The 13,883-nt window shown below is 62.6% G+C and overlaps 3 protein-coding genes across 9 annotated transcripts; 1 reads left to right on the top strand and 2 right to left on the bottom strand.

The window, feature by feature from the left end:
- Positions 1 to 3,644: 3,644 nt before the first annotated feature.
- Positions 3,645 to 6,392, bottom strand: CATSPERQ (catsper channel auxiliary subunit theta). Its single transcript, XM_078071648.1, has 6 exons — positions 6,381 to 6,392; positions 5,829 to 6,237; positions 5,477 to 5,571; positions 5,189 to 5,384; positions 4,158 to 4,243; positions 3,645 to 3,943 (listed from the first exon to the last, which is right to left on the bottom strand). Exons 1-6 carry the CDS (start codon positions 6,390 to 6,392, stop codon positions 3,758 to 3,760), a joined length of 984 nt encoding a protein of 327 aa, XP_077927774.1. The 3' UTR covers positions 3,645 to 3,757.
- On the top strand, positions 5,439 to 12,863 carry SLC52A2 (solute carrier family 52 member 2). 4 transcript variants are annotated; one of them, XM_078071853.1, is made up of 5 exons: positions 5,439 to 5,551; positions 10,913 to 11,103; positions 11,217 to 12,087; positions 12,182 to 12,305; positions 12,389 to 12,863. In XM_078071853.1, the coding sequence occupies exons 2-5, from the start codon at positions 10,974 to 10,976 to the stop codon at positions 12,647 to 12,649; spliced, it is 1,386 nt and encodes a 461-aa protein (XP_077927979.1). In that variant the 5' UTR covers positions 5,439 to 5,551; positions 10,913 to 10,973; the 3' UTR covers positions 12,650 to 12,863. The 4 variants fall into 4 exon arrangements, with proteins under 4 accessions (XP_077927979.1, XP_035961790.1, XP_077927978.1 ...); XM_036105897.2 differs by lacking the exon at positions 5,439 to 5,551 and adding an exon at positions 10,222 to 10,535 and having other exon boundaries at positions 12,414 to 12,863; XM_078071852.1 differs by lacking the exon at positions 5,439 to 5,551 and adding an exon at positions 10,222 to 10,535.
- On the bottom strand, positions 7,040 to 10,154 carry FBXL6 (F-box and leucine rich repeat protein 6). Of its 4 annotated transcripts, none has more exons than XM_036105886.2 (9): positions 9,673 to 10,151; positions 9,257 to 9,415; positions 9,047 to 9,092; positions 8,599 to 8,730; positions 8,417 to 8,524; positions 8,216 to 8,329; positions 7,916 to 8,147; positions 7,583 to 7,829; positions 7,040 to 7,291 (listed from the first exon to the last, which is right to left on the bottom strand). In XM_036105886.2, the coding sequence occupies exons 1-9, from the start codon at positions 10,065 to 10,067 to the stop codon at positions 7,141 to 7,143; spliced, it is 1,584 nt and encodes a 527-aa protein (XP_035961779.1). In that variant the 5' UTR covers positions 10,068 to 10,151; the 3' UTR covers positions 7,040 to 7,140. The 4 variants fall into 4 exon arrangements, with proteins under 4 accessions (XP_035961779.1, XP_035961778.1, XP_077927977.1 ...); XM_036105885.2 differs by having other exon boundaries at positions 9,029 to 9,092; positions 9,673 to 10,150; XM_078071851.1 differs by having other exon boundaries at positions 7,150 to 7,829; positions 9,673 to 10,154.
- Positions 12,864 to 13,883: the final 1,020 nt, after the last annotated feature.

The following is a 13,883-nucleotide window of genomic DNA, read 5'->3' as shown; positions in this document are numbered from 1 at the left end:
CGCTTAAAGACTGAGCCACCCAGGTGCCCCAAGAACTTGTTTTTTTTTTTGTTTTTTTTTTTAGTTCATGGGTCTCTGCACTGAGGACCCACACAGCTGGGTTGCACCCAAGGAAGGATACCTGAGCAACCTCATTTGCACCTGGACCTGACTTAGATGCAAGATCCTGGACTTGAAGTCTGAGCTGGGTGCTGTGATGGGATATTGGCGGCCTTGGGAGAGGCCAGAGGGTGGACGGTGGTGGACTGCCTACATTCATGACCCCCTATAAAACTCCTGGTTTTCATGTATTTGGTAGACCCTTTCCACACTGACTCTGGGCTTGGACATGTGACTTGCTTGGCCACTAGGACATTAGCATGAATGATGCGTACAGAGGCTTAATGGGATTGTGGCCCACTGGGGCTAGTCTTCTTGGAAACCAGTAGCAAAATAGTCTCCTGAAAGATGAGACACCACTTGAAAAGAGGCCCTGGAGGATGGGCGTTAACTTGGACATCTGGCCCCAGCTGAGCTCCCAGCTGATGCAGCCACATGAGCGACACCAGCTACATGTGTGGACAGGAGCCACCCAGCTGAGCCCAGCCAGCCCACAAAACAGTGAGTAAGTATTTGCTGTTTTAAGCCCTTAAGTTTAGGGTGGTTGGTTGTATATCAATAGAGAACTGAAGCTCCTTGTTCTTTGCCTCTCAACTCCTGTCCTCACACTCTGCCTTCCCAGCTCAAGTCCCATAGTCCAAAATTATAATCACTTCCCCGAACCCCACACTCTTATAATATTGTCCTTACTAATTCCCAACCCTTGTTAGACCAAACTGTCTTCCTACTCCATACCTGCATCCGAGCAGCAAAACTTTGCTAGAGAAAAACATAAAACCACACTCACTCGTTCTTTAAATTTACAACACACGGGGCATCTGGGTGGCTCAGTCGGTTAAGTGTCTGCCTTTGGCTTGGGTCATGATCTCAGGGTCCTGGGATCGAGCCCTGAGTTGGTCTTTAAAATTTTTTTTAATTTTAAAAAATTTACAACACACATCTAAAAGTGGGCTCTCTATGCAGCCAGAAAATCTTACTACACTTTCTTTATCCAGTTTGTCTTTCATTCTCTGGGAAGACTATTTCACACCTTGCCTTTTCTTTTTCCTTGAAGCTTCCGAGTCTCCACCCACCCACCACCCCTTGAAGCTAACAATCTTTTTTTTTTTTTAATTAGAATCAGGGGCTTGGCTACAAGCGTTAGAAAACTCCAAATAACAATAGCGTAAACAATAGAAGTTTTTCTCTTTTGCAAAGAGTTGAAAAGCCATCCAGAGTTGGCAGGGCAGCTGCAGTCTTCAAGCTCTACAATTCTATCTTGTTGTTGTGCCCTCCTCAACTCATTCATTCTACCTCATGGTCCAAGATGGTTGCTTGAGCTCCAGTCATTGTGGGTGCGTTCTAGTCCAGAGGGAAAAAAGAGGAACTGGCAAAGATAGGCAAACCCCTCCCTTTCAGGACATGTTTGGAAATTATACATACCGATTCTTATATCACATTGGCCAGGAATTAGTCTCAGGACCACATATATCTGTTTGTAATGGAGGCTGGGCAATGCAGTCTTTATTCTGTGGGACAGTATGCCTAGTTAAACATGGGGGGGGGTGTTCTTTTTAAGGAACAAGTGGAGGATGGGCAAAGAGATCCTGCTTGCAGTCACAATGTGTTTCCAATGCTCTCCTCTTCTGTCCAGCCAAAAGTTTGTCCCTGCATCACACCCTTTACACTTCCCATCCCCTTGCGCAGGTGCTCTTCTCCAGAGCTCCCCATGGCCCCCAGCTCCTCATCAGCTCAAATGCTGCATCCTTGGAAAGGTCTTCCCTGATCCCCTAGCTAGGGGGACCCCATCCCCCTTCCCTGCCACTTTGGCAGTATACAAGTTAGCTCTTCAGTGTTTGTCCCTCTTAAGGTTGTCAGCTCCAGGAGGGCAGGAACTTTGCCTTCCTAGATGAAACTGAGTCCCCAACCTGAAGCACTGACAGATCTGAGCATCCTCCCAGAGCCCGAGGGACTGGCATGTCTTTCTAACCCTTCAAAGCTGACAGCACCCCGGGTCTAGCTCAGGCAAAAGCCACTTACCCAGCTAGCCTAGCCCCATGGCCTACACCTCCCACTCCTCACCTTCTACCATAACATTGTTCCTCAACCCATCCCAAGCCCATCACTGCCCTGCTCACCCTCTCCAGCCCGTCCCCTGGTAAAAGCAGGGCACTCTCAGTCTGGGGATAACTTGGGCCTTATCTTCTGAGGGGCAAGGAGACCCTACACTTGTGCCGTGAGTAATAATTGCTCCCTGGGACTGCCTAAAGCAGTTCCAGCAGCTCCTGGATCTTTCCTGAGAAAGGCAGGGGCGTCTGCACCCACTGAGTTTGGCCAGCCTTGGGATCGGGAGCTGATCAGAGTGACTGAGCCATGGTTCCAGGTAGGACCAGACTCATAGCATGTGACCTGGGCAGTCATGCAGGACCCCAAGCTCAGAAGAGCCCATACTAGGTTTTGTTGTTGCTGTTGTTTTGTTTTTTTAATTAAGTAAACTCTACCGCCAATGTGGGGCTCGAACTCACAATCCTGAGATCAAGAGTCACATGCTCCACTGACTGAGCCAGCCAGGCGCCCCATACTGGGTTTAATGCTTTAGTGTCTCCTGGAAATTCTTTTTAAAAAAGATTTTATTTATTTATTAGAGAGTGCACATGTGTGCAAGTGCAGGGGCGGGGGGGGGAGGCAGAGGGAGAGGGGGAAGCAGGCTCCCCGTTGAGCAGGGAGCCTGATGCTCGGCTAGATCCCACCGTGGGATGGGGACCTGAGGGAAAGGCAGATGCTTAACCCACTGAGCCACCCAGGCGCCCCCTTCTGGAAATTCTTAATAACTTTTTAACAGGAGACTGCATTTTTGTTTTACTTGGGGGCCTGCAAATTATGCAGCTGATTCTGGCTCCAGACACACTCATTGACACAGTGCCCAAAGACCTGGGTCACCAGCATGGCCCTGAGGGAAAATGCTGACCGGGAGAGCCACATGGTCAGTCCAGTTGCCACTCCTCCTGAGTCCCCAGTGGCCTGCTGCCCTCTCCGCTCCCACAGTGGCTCCCAGCACCCAGATCACGGGGACGCCCCCTGGACAAGGGAATATGGGACTGGTGTTCCAGCAGGCCTTGAACCCTGGCCTAGGGCTCTGCAGCTTACTCCCTAGGAGCACGGCAGCTGCCTCTCTGGGGACGGTCTAGCCCAAGATGTGCCCCCAGGCACAAGGCTGGACTGGTGGCTCTGCCCCATCCCACAGCTGACTGGACCAGGAACTGACTCAGACTGACCAGATTCTGACTGCTGGATGCCGCTCATTGGTCCGCACTTCCAAGGCCGGACAGGACCAGGTAAGTGCTGCCAACGGGGAGAGGCTGCGAGTCCCGCACCTGCCAGTGATGAGTCCAAACACCTGGAGGGCTGCGGCTCCTGACTCACCCTGCTCCTATCCCCACCCCCAATCTTCCAACCCAACTCCAAGATCTGCTCCCTGAGGCCCTGGGAGATGTGCACTAGGGGGAGACCCTGGAGCCGGTGCCCCACCCCCCCTCATCAGAGGAAACACTCGCCTGGTGGCAAGAGACGGCTTTATTGAGAGGGAGACTACCAGTGGGGGGAAGGTGAGAGACTGGCGGGGAGGGGAGAATGCAGTCCTGGGGCGGGGGCGGCCGGGGGGTGGGGGCTGCCTGGAGCCTCACACGTCCAGGTCCGACTGGGAGATCCGCTTGTCGTAAGTGCCCGTCTTGCGCTGCACGATGCCCGGGCTGAAGGTGGCCCCCAGCGGCCAGTGGCGGACCACGTGCCGGTACGACGTGGCCAGGTAGTCAAAGTAGTTAATGTTGAGCTTCCGGGCAATGTGACGGCCCAGGTATTCCGTCTGCTGTGGGGACAGGTGGCGGTCAGGAGGCCGGCCAGCCCTGGCGCTCTCTCCACCAGCTGCCAGCGCTAAGGCCTGGGCCGCGGCCCGCGTGGTGTTCACGCGCTGCCTGAGAAAGGGCCCATCCTAAGCCCCTAAGCAGTGGCAGGCCTCCTGCAGAACCGGGCAGGGGAGCGCAGTGTGTCTGGGCCGCAGGGCGGACTGCAGCGGGACCCACCTCATAGCGCTCCGAGAGCTGCACCAGCACCAGGGGCTCCAGCTTGTGGCCGCACAGAACCAACTGGAAGAAGCAGCTCCCGTAGGCTGGAGAGGGGAAAGCTCAGCCTGGGGCCTCGGGGGCCCGCAGGGGCTCTGGGGACCAGGGCGGGGGGGGGGGGGGCAGGGCATACGGCTGGCTCTGGGACCAGGGCTGGGGGGGCGGGGGGGCTGGCTCTGGGGACCAGGGCTGGGGGGGCAGGGGGGCTGGCTCTGGGGACCAGGGCTGGGGGGGCGGGGGGGCTGGCTCTGGGGACCAGGGCTGAGGGGCAGGGGGGGCTGGCTCTGGGGACCAGGGCTGAGGGGCAGGGGGGGCTGGCTCTGGGGACCAGGGCTGGGGGGGCGGGGGGGCTGGCTCTGGGGACCAGGGCTGAGGGGCAGGGGGGGCTGGCTCTGGGGACCAGGGCTGGGGGGGCAGGGGGGCTGGCTCTGGGGACCAGGGCTGGGGGGGCGGGGGTGGCTGGCTCTGGGGACCAGGGCCGGGGGGGCAGGGCATACGGCTGGCTCTGGGGACCAGGGCTGGGGGGCAGGGCATACGGCTGGCTCTGGGGACCAGGGCTGGGGGGCAGGGGGGGCTGGCTCTGGGGACCAGGGCCGGGGGGGCAGGGCATACGGCTGGCTCTGGGGACCAGGGCTGGGGGGCAGGGGGGGCTGGCTCTGGGGACCAGGGCCGGGGGGGCAGGGCATACGGCTGGCTCTGGGGACCAGGGCCGGGGGGGCAGGGCATACGGCTGGCTCTGGGGACCAGGGCTGGGGGGCAGGGGGGGCTGGCTCTGGGGACCACGGCTGGGGGGGCGGGGGGGGGCTGGCTCTGGGGACCGGGGCCAGGGGGGCAGGGCATACGGCTGGCTCTGGGGACCAGGGCGGGGGGGGCAGGGGGGCTGGCTCTGGGGACCAGGGCCGGGGGGGCAGGGCATACGGCTGGCTTGCCCGCCACCCCCTCCCCCGCCGCGTGTTCCCAGGCTGCTTCCCGGCACAGCCCCCCTGCTTCACCGTCAGAGCTGAGCGCCAGGCGCACGTAGACCAGGTGCATAGGGCCCTGACACACGGTGCGGCCCTGGATGGAGAAGTGGTATGTGCCACGCGTGTGGTTCAGCACCAGGCGGCGCCGCGGCAAAGACGAAATCATGAGCCACAGGCCAACGCCCACGCCGCACGCGGGGAAGCCCCACGTCTCCTGCTTCAGCACCTGCGGGAGCCACGGGGACCTGAGCCGCCAGGGCGTGGGGTGGGGCACCGAGAGGGGGTCCGGCCGCGGGGGGCGGGCCGCGGAGCGCAGACCTGGCTCACAAGGCCGAAGCTGACGAGGAAGAGGCAGACGACGAAGAGCAGTGCCCCCTTCCACAGTGTGTCCAGGTAGTACTCGAGCACGAAGACTGCGGGCGGCGCGTGAGGACAGCGGGTCCCCGCTCGCAGCCCGGGGTGGCGGGGCCCGCGCCCGGCAGGCCGCACGCACACGCACGCGGCGCTGGGGCCCCGTCGGCCGCCCGCCCCGGGCCTGGCCCCGCCCCCACTCAGATCGGCCCCCGGGTCCAGGCCCCCCCCCAGCAGGATTTTACCCGGGGGGGGGAGGGGGTAGGACAGTGGGCCCCCGCCCCGCCCCCGCCGCGTCTGGTTCCGGGTCCGCGCGCACCATTGGGCTGCTGTTGTGTGAACGGGTAGAAGCTGTTGTTCCTCAGGCGCTTGGCCAGGTGGCGCTCGGTGCAGAAGAGTCCTAGGGCCCAGAGCTGGAAGCACTTGCCGCCGGAGGTCGTGGGCGGGCCGCTAATGCGGCCCTTGGGGGCCTGGGGTAGGCACAGAGGGTCAGCTGGGCTGCTGGAAGGTTGCCACCGCCCAGGGCTCGCCGTCGCGGATACCTGGGGGAAGAAAGCCTCCAGGGCTGCGGTCCAGGAAGGAGCGGCCTTCAGACAAAGGGCGGAGGAGGGACACCAGGTGCTGGTCCAGGCTGGGCGAGGCCTGGGTTCTAGAAGTTCTGGGCAGCGGGTTCTAGAAGGGGCTGTTGTGTTGACTACTCCTTCTGCGGGGACTCCCCAGGCCTGGCCCTGAAGTGAGCACGCACGTCCCTGTGAGTCCCCACACCACCAGAGGCCCCCTGCCCAGCCTGGTCCACAGTCCTCACGGGAAGGGAGGATGGCAAGACATCCCAGGCCTGAGCTGGAGAGAAGTCTGCGGGCAGGCTCCCCACACTGAACCCCATGGCTGAGCAGGCCTCCCCCGCCCCATCACTACTTTTGCCCGGGCAGAGCTGGAGAGAAGTCTGCGGGCAGGCTCCCCACACTGAACCCCATGGCTGAGCAGGCCTCCCCCGCCCCATCACTACTTTTGCCCGGGCAGAGCTGGAGAGAAGTCTGCGGGCAGGCTCCCCACACTGAACCCCATGGCTGAGCAGGCCTCCCCCGCCCCATCACTACTTTTGCCCGGGCTGAGCTGGAGAGAAGTCTGCGGGCAGGCTCCCCACACTGAACCCCATGGCTGAGCAGGCCTCCCCCGCCCCATCACTACTTTTGCCCGGGCTGAGCTGGAGAGAAGTCTGCGGGCAGGCTCCCCACACTGAACCCCATGGCTGAGCAGGCCTCCCCCGCCCCATCACTACTTTTGCCCGGGCAGAGCTTCAAACACAACCACAGACAGCTCACTTCAGTGTCCCTGAGGGCAGGATACACACACTCAGTCCAGGATTCACGCCTAGCAGTGAGTGAGCAAGGCATGACCACAGGCAGCCTCAGGAACCCTGGAAGGCCACCCCCCACCCCACCCCACAAGCTCTCCGCCAGTTCTAGCCTTGAGTGGTTCCCTCAGGTACAACACCTGTCCTCTCATCCCCGCCTAAAGGACCACACAGAGTTCCTAAAAATGTTTTATTGTAACAAAATGCTCAAACATCCAAAATGTGAAAAGGATGGAGGGCGCCGCTGGCTACCTGAGGGTCAGGGGTCTGGGACTGCCTAGCTGGAGGAGGGCAGGCTGGTGAGCAGCTGCTCCAGGCACCACTGGACTTCCTCCTGGCCTCGGTAGGCCCGCTTCAGGCCCCGAGGAAGGCAGCGGCAGGACTCCAGGTTGAGGTAGAGCAGGCCTGTGCAGCTGCTGATCACAGAGCTGTAGGGGCAGGGCAGGCCATGGGGACTCGAGCCCCTGGCTCCCAGAAGACCCCGGCGCTGGCAGAGCTAGGCCAGTGTAAGGAGCCCTCTCTGCCCAGGTGCCACGGCTGGCTCTGCCACCCACAGCCACCGAGGCCCAAGCCCAGTACCCGTGGTGTCCCTAAGGGCCATCCTAAGCAGGGGCTTGGCCAATACGTGCTCCCCTTTTGGACACCTGAAGCCTGCAAGCAAGGCTTGTCGGGGAGGCACGCCGTACCGACTCCAAGGGACTGGGGAAGGGGATGCTGACCTGACCGTGCTTGGTGTGACCCGGGTGCCCCTGAGGTTGACAGAGCACAAGGCTGGGGGTGAGCCCCCAGGGGTGGCTGAGAAGGTAGCTAAGGCCTGCTCCAAGTCCTTCTCGCTGAAGCCCTGGCCACTCAAGTCCAGCTCCCGCAGAGTGTGGCACCACTTCTGGGTCAACAGGTGGCTGCCCTCTTTGGCTAGAGTCAGCCGGTCGGACGTGCCATAAAGACCCAGGTGAAGCTGCTCTAGCTCTGGAAGCGAAGAGTGGTCATGAGCTGTGGGGCGGGCAGGAGGTACCCAATCCCTCCCACCCAGCCACCAGCCAGAGAAAGCTGACCCTGACACGGCAGATCATGCAGGCCAGCAGGTGTGATGCGGGCACAGCCACGAAGATCCAGCAGGCGCAGATGAGGGGAGCCGTGGAGCAGGCGGCCCAGGGCCTCATTGCTGACAAAGCTGCAGGTGCAGCCAGCAAGGCAGAGCTCCTCAAGGCTGGGGAAGCCTGGGCCAGGAGTCCCTACTCGCCCGGGAGGCTTGGGCAGCCACATCAGGTTCAGCAGCCGCAGCACCTGGAGCAAGGCCCAGGCTGCAGATGGGGAGGGAGGGTGGCAGGTGGGAGAGGAGGGGTGGCAGGTACCTGCAGCTGGGGGCAGCCCTTCTGCAGAGCCTCAACAGGCAGCTGGAGAGGAGTGCTGTTGCGATTGATGCCGGTGCTCACCTCCAGGACCTGGAGCTGGGGGCAACAGCTGCCCTGCAGAGGTGGAAGAGAACACAGGCTCAGTGGCCTGGCAGGCCCTGGCTCAGCATCCGGCTCTGCTTCTGCCTGTCACCAACCTACCAGCAGCGCACCCAAGATGGCTGTTGTCTGGGAGCTGTAGGTCAGCCACAGTTTGCGCATTCGGGGCCCTGCCTCCTCCAAGAAGTTCACCACGGCTGTGGACTCCACCTGGGAACCCAGCACATGGGTACCGGTCACTTCGGCCCAGGCTTCTTCAGGACCCCTGGGGACACAGGGCTCACCATGGAGTGCTGTAGATCCAGGCTGTGGAGCTGGGGGCAGGCTTTGGCTAGCATGACCAGAGTGTCAGGGGTCACACCATGGCAATCAGAAAGCTTGAGGAAGGTGAGGCGAGGACAGGACTCGCTGACCAGCTGTGGAAGACAGAGCACCAGCAGAGATTGGGTCTCTGTGGTCGGCAAAGGGAAGAAACCAGTGGCCGACACCGAACCCTCTCCTCTGCCTCAGCTAGAGCCTCCTTTCTGCCCCTGGCAGCCAACATGGGAGCTCCACTTCTGACACCTCCCTGCTGAAAGAAACAACAGGAAAGGAGAACCAGGCAGGCATCCCCATGGGGCAACACTGGGCTCCAGGTGCCTGACCCACTCCCTGGAAGTACCGGGCAACCCCAAAGTGTCGCCACTGGTGTGCAGGGCAGCCTAGAGCTCTCACCTTCAACACGGGGTGTACCTGGAACTTCCAGTGGATGAGGGTCAGCCTCTGGAGCTGGGAGAACCTGGGCCGACAGCAGAGGGAGAGCTGCATAGTGTTCCCTCGCTGCCCCTCTGTCAGCGTCTCCCCCACCCATCACTTTGGTATAGGGAGACAGAAATGGGCCTGTGGCTTTCCACAAGCCACAGAAATGAAGTGAGGGGATAGAGAAAAGAGGGAATGTCTCACCGATTGGGCATAAGCCACTCCAGAGAGGCGAGAACCTTCTTCTCGGCCTTAGCTCCGCTCTTGGCGAGGCGGCCAGCCAGCGGGGGCGACAGGGTCACGGTGTGCCAGAGCGCGGGCTGGGAGGAGGCCTCGTGCCAGCGGCGGCACACGCGTGCAGCCCTGGGAGAAAAATCTCTGCTGAGGGGCCGGGCCTTCCGTGGCCGCTGCTGCGGGTTTTCCTAAGAGGAGAGACCTGTCCCCTTTGTTCTCGCAACGCTGCGGCCACCTTAGCTCAAAGACAGGCCCTGGGGGCTCTAACTGGACCCCGGAGAGACTGCGCTCTCTCGGCTACGCCCTCTGCCCCCGCCTCAGCCACCCGCTCGGTGGGCAAGAGGGCAGCCTGAGCCATGCTGCTGCGCTCGGTGGGCCTGGGGTACCTGCCGAGGAAAGGCATGGGCCCATCGGCCGCCACCAGCAGCCCGAAAATCTGCACCAGGATTTCCAGGGGGATGCGGTCGCCCCAGCCCGGGTCGGGCCCCTGCTGCGGCTCCGGAGCGGGCGCAGCTCTAGGCCTGGCCTTGGCGGCCGAGGCGCGGGACGCGGGGGGCAGCAGCCGCTGAGTGCGGCGGGCGGCACGCCTCTGCACGCGAGCGCGGGCAGGCCCCGGGCCCGGCAGCACCAGCAGCATGCTGTCCGACTGCAGCAGGTGGTACCCGGAGCCGCTCGGCGCCAGCTGGTCCCACCACCAGTCCTCGGCCGAGCGAGCCCGCGCCCCGGCCGGCAGCGCGCCCCGGACCCTGCGCCGGGCCCGCCGCGCCGCCCCGGGAGCCATAGCTCCCAACTAAACCCCACGGCCGCGGCGTAGCGGAAGAGGCGAAGCCGCCGGGCGGGGGCGGGACCTGAGCCCCTGCCGACCCCCTGCGCGCAGGTTCAACGCCCGACTTCCGGGGCGGGACTTCCGGCGATGCGCCATGCCGGGGGCTGGCCGTCCGGCGGCTTCCTCCAGTCCGGGAGAGCTGGAGTTCTCGCCCGGGCGGAGCCGCGTTTCCCAGCCTCACCGGCTCTGGGCTGAAGCCGCGCTCGTGCGCGGGAGGCGGCGCCCTCGTAGTGTGGCGAGACGACTGGCTGTCGGGCGGCGAGCGCGCAGGTCCCCCAGCGCACCGGGCGGCTCCTCGCCGACCACCCGACGCAGCGAGGGGCGGCGCCGGGCCCATCCCTCCCCCCGGAGTCCGACTTCACTCCTGCTGTCCTGGGTCTCGCTGAAGCCTCGGACTCCCACTGGGAAGCAGAAGCAGCAGAGGTGTGCGAGGCGCCGTAGGGGTGCCCCTGTCCCGGAGTCCGTGTCCCTTGTGGGGAGAGGATGGTGGTGGTCTCAGCAACTCAGACCCGAAGATGGAGTCCCTCTTTCCTCATTTCCCTCTGGGGTCGGGGCTCCTTGGGCCCGGCTTCCTGCTTCTCTGCTTGCAGGCCTAGCCGTGCTGTTTGGTATGTTTGGCCCCTGTCATCCCCATGCCCCACCCCCGGGCACCCTCTGGGTTCCCTGGTCTAGGCGGTCTGGTCCTCTTCTGATTCCAGTTCTGTGTCTTTGACTTGTGATCCCGCATCCCTGTCTGTTTCTTTCAAGATAGGAGAGGTCTTCGGTTCCCAGTAGAGCTGAAGCGTTTTCTTTGGATCTAGGTGGGGAAAGAGGAGCGGGCTGTGACCCTGACCTGTTCTGAAGGGCCCAGCCTTGGGCTGAATGGCAGCACCCCCACTGGGCCGTCTGGTGTTGACCCACCTGCTGGTGGCCCTCTTTGGCATGGGCTCCTGGGCTGCCATCAACGGGATCTGGGTGGAGCTGCCTGTGGTGGTAAAAGAACTTCCCGAGGGTGAGTGGGAGTGCGCAGGGAAGTGGGGTTCAGGTGTGCCAGGTAAGGCGGGTTGCAGCTGCTCATCGTCCCTTTGCACTTAGCCCTGACATGGTCTTCTCCCTTCCCTGCAGGCTGGAGTCTCCCGTCGTACCTCTCTGTGCTTGTGGCGGTGGGGAACCTGGGTCTGTTGGTGGTGACTCTGTGGAGGCGGCTGGCTCCGGGCAAGAGCGAGCGGGGCCCCATCCAGGTGGTGCAGGCACTGGGCGTGGTGGGCACAGCCCTGCTGGCCCCACTGTGGCACCATGTGTCCCCAGTCGCAGGGCAGCTCCACTCCGTGGCCTTCCTAACGCTGGCCTTGGTGCTGGCCCTGGCCTGCTGTGCCTCTAACGTCACTTTCCTGCCCTTCTTGAGCCACCTACCACCTCCCTTCTTGCGCTCCTTCTTCCTGGGTCAGGGCCTCAGTGCCCTGCTGCCCTGTGTGCTGGCCCTCGTGCAGGGCGTAGGCCACCTTGAATGTTTGCCATCTCCCACCAATGGCACCCTTTGGCTCCCCCACGACTTCCCAGAGCGTTTTTCTGCCAGCACCTTTTTCTGGGTGCTGACCGCCCTTCTGGTCACTTCGGCTGCCGCCTTCCAGGGTCTCCTGCTGTTACTGCCATCACCACCATCTGCATCCACGGCGGGTCCGGGGTCTGGCCTGCGGGCGAGAGGCCCGGGAGTGGAGGAGGAGGAAGAAGAGGCCTCACCATTGCAGGAGTCACCGAGCCGAGCCACAGGCGCCACTCCCAGCCCAGAGCCTGAGGCCCGCCGGCTGCTCTCTGTGCGTGGTGCCTGCCTGCTGGGCCTGCTGGCCGTCACCAACGCACTGACCAATGGCGTGCTGCCTGCCGTGCAGAGCTTTTCCTGCCTGCCCTACGGCCGCCTGGCCTACCACCTGGCAGTGGTCTTGGGCAGCGCTGCCAATCCCCTCGCCTGCTTTCTGGCCATGGGCGTGCTGTGCAGGTACAAGGGGGTCCCCGAGGCACTCGGGGCAGAGCTTAGGGATGGGGGCTGGGTCCTGGTGCGGCCGGCCCTGAGTTCCTGCTCACCCCTGTAGGTCTCTGGCAGGGCTAGGTGGTCTCTCTCTGCTGGGCATGCTCTTTGGGGCCTACCTGATGGCACTGGCAGTCCTGAGCCCTTGCCCACCGCTGGTGGGCACCTCTGCAGGGGTGGTCCTTGTGGTAAGTACACTGGGGACACTGAAGCAGAGAGGTTGCAGTGGGGAAGGGGTTTGCCCCCAGAGCAGGGAACACGTCGTGCTCAGCCTGCCGCTGTGCCCGTCCTCCCAGGTGCTGGCGTGGGTGCTCTGTCTGGGCGTGCTCTCCTATGTGAAGGTGGCCGCCAGTTCCCTGCTGCACGGTGGCGGCCGTCCGGCGCTGCTGGCAGCTGGTGTGGCCATCCAGGTGGGCTCCCTGCTCGGGGCTGTCGCCATGTTCCCTCCCACCAGCATCTACCACGTGTTCCGCAGTGGAAAGGACTGTGTGGACCAGTGTGGCCCCTAAGCCTGGGCAGATGGGGAATGTGACGTCAGGCTGAGACGCCCCCGCGCCCAAGTGCCCACGACCACGGAGGCCCTCCTCACTCGTGGGCGTGCTCATGGACACCTGTACACTCCACAGCAGACGCTGGTCAGGGTGGGGACCACAGACCAGTCCCAGAACCAGGCCCAGCTAGGCCTGTGAACTTGGCCCAGACCTGGAACCTGTGTGGGGCTTGCACAATAAATCACTGTTACTCCATGGGTCCGAGTAGTGAACTTCTGTAGCTCCTTTCTCTGTGCAGATAGACCTCTGCTGAGCTGGAGTGGTGATTTGAACTGTTCAGCAGGGGCCCCCCACCCCCTGGCCGGCTGCTCTCCTAGCCCTCCGAGCCCTGGACCCTTGCTCCCCATCCCCCCATCGCTTTTTGGAGCTTCCCCCGGAGAACAGGTTACGGTGGTCAGAGGCAGCATGGTGTCCACCCAACGTCAGCTCATCCCGGATCTCCAGCTGAGTGGTGAGGCCTCTCCCCATCAGGGTCACTGCTCTGGAAGCGTCTCTGGGCTGTGTGGGCTGAGCCAGCCGGGCGCGAGCATCAGACAGAACCAGCTCTCTCTTTGTTGTGACCTAGCAGTGCTAGCGTCTGTTCCTCTGAGGGAGGGTCCTGCCAGGGGGCTCATGCCCAGGCCTCTGTGCAAGGTCCAGGCACAGAAGGGGCTCCGTGAGTAGGGCTTAGAAGAGATTCCAGCCAGTTTAGGGATCCTTCTGGTCAGGAGCATTGCTGCCTTCCCTAAGCCACAGGCGTCTAGTTTCTAGCTCCTTCTGTGACCAAATGTGCAGATGGCCCACACTCTTTATTCAGGCAGACGTGGCAGCGTCTGCCTTCCCCTGGGCTTCTGACAAGTGGCCCCTGTTCCTGAGCAACCCATACCTGCCCCAGCCCTGGGATAGCAGTGTGGGCCTTTGCTTGGCTAGGAGGGAGGCTCTGCAGGGAGCAGAGCCTTAGCACTGACTGCAGCCTGAGCTGGAGTGGGTGGTTCCGCACAAAGGGCTGGAGGGGGCTGAAAGGAGTGCCTCAGCCAGGCAAGGGGACCGGCAAGGACTCCGGAGAGGATATTGGATGGAAGCTGCGGTGGGCAGAGGCCCAGGCTTCTGTCCCCTCCTCTTGGCTTCTGGGGCAGGCCAGGAGCAGGGGCCCATGGGGGACACAGGCTCCGCAGGGGAGGCGGGACACCCGAGCTGTGATCCAGTGGGACTGGCCTGGCGCTGAAATCCTATTCT

Source organism: Halichoerus grypus, chromosome 5 (assembly GCF_964656455.1).
Source record: "Halichoerus grypus chromosome 5, mHalGry1.hap1.1, whole genome shotgun sequence".
NCBI lineage: Eukaryota > Metazoa > Chordata > Mammalia > Carnivora > Phocidae > Halichoerus > Halichoerus grypus.
Note: the sequence above shows the minus strand (reverse complement) of the source record. Positions and strands in the feature narration are given on the sequence as shown.

What these genes read in the sequence shown, in the direction of transcription:
- CATSPERQ (XM_078071648.1), bottom strand. An exon ending in CCTGGCGCTCAGCTCTGACG is followed by an intron (nt 4,244 to 5,188) that starts GTGAAGCAGGGG and finishes TCCCCTCTCCAG; the next exon opens with CCTACGGGAGCTGCTTCTTC. An exon ending in AGCTCTCGGAGCGCTATGAG is followed by an intron (nt 3,944 to 4,157) that starts GTGGGTCCCGCT and finishes CTGTCCCCACAG; the next exon opens with CAGACGGAATACCTGGGCCG.
- FBXL6 (XM_078071850.1), bottom strand. Translation starts at nt 10,067, where the DNA reads ATGGCTCCCGGGGCGGCGCGGCGGGCCCGGCGCAGGGTCCGGGGCGCG. An exon ending in TGGATCTACAGCACTCCATG is followed by an intron (nt 8,525 to 8,598) that starts GTGAGCCCTGTG and finishes CTGGGTTCCCAG; the next exon opens with GTGGAGTCCACAGCCGTGGT. An exon ending in AGGGCTGCCCCCAGCTGCAG is followed by an intron (nt 8,148 to 8,215) that starts GTACCTGCCACC and finishes GCCTTGCTCCAG; the next exon opens with GTGCTGCGGCTGCTGAACCT.
- SLC52A2 (XM_078071853.1), top strand. Translation starts at nt 10,974, where the DNA reads ATGGCAGCACCCCCACTGGGCCGTCTGGTGTTGACCCACCTGCTGGTG. An exon ending in GGTAAAAGAACTTCCCGAGG is followed by an intron (nt 11,104 to 11,216) that starts GTGAGTGGGAGT and finishes CCTTCCCTGCAG; the next exon opens with GCTGGAGTCTCCCGTCGTAC. An exon ending in GCCATGGGCGTGCTGTGCAG is followed by an intron (nt 12,088 to 12,181) that starts GTACAAGGGGGT and finishes TCACCCCTGTAG; the next exon opens with GTCTCTGGCAGGGCTAGGTG.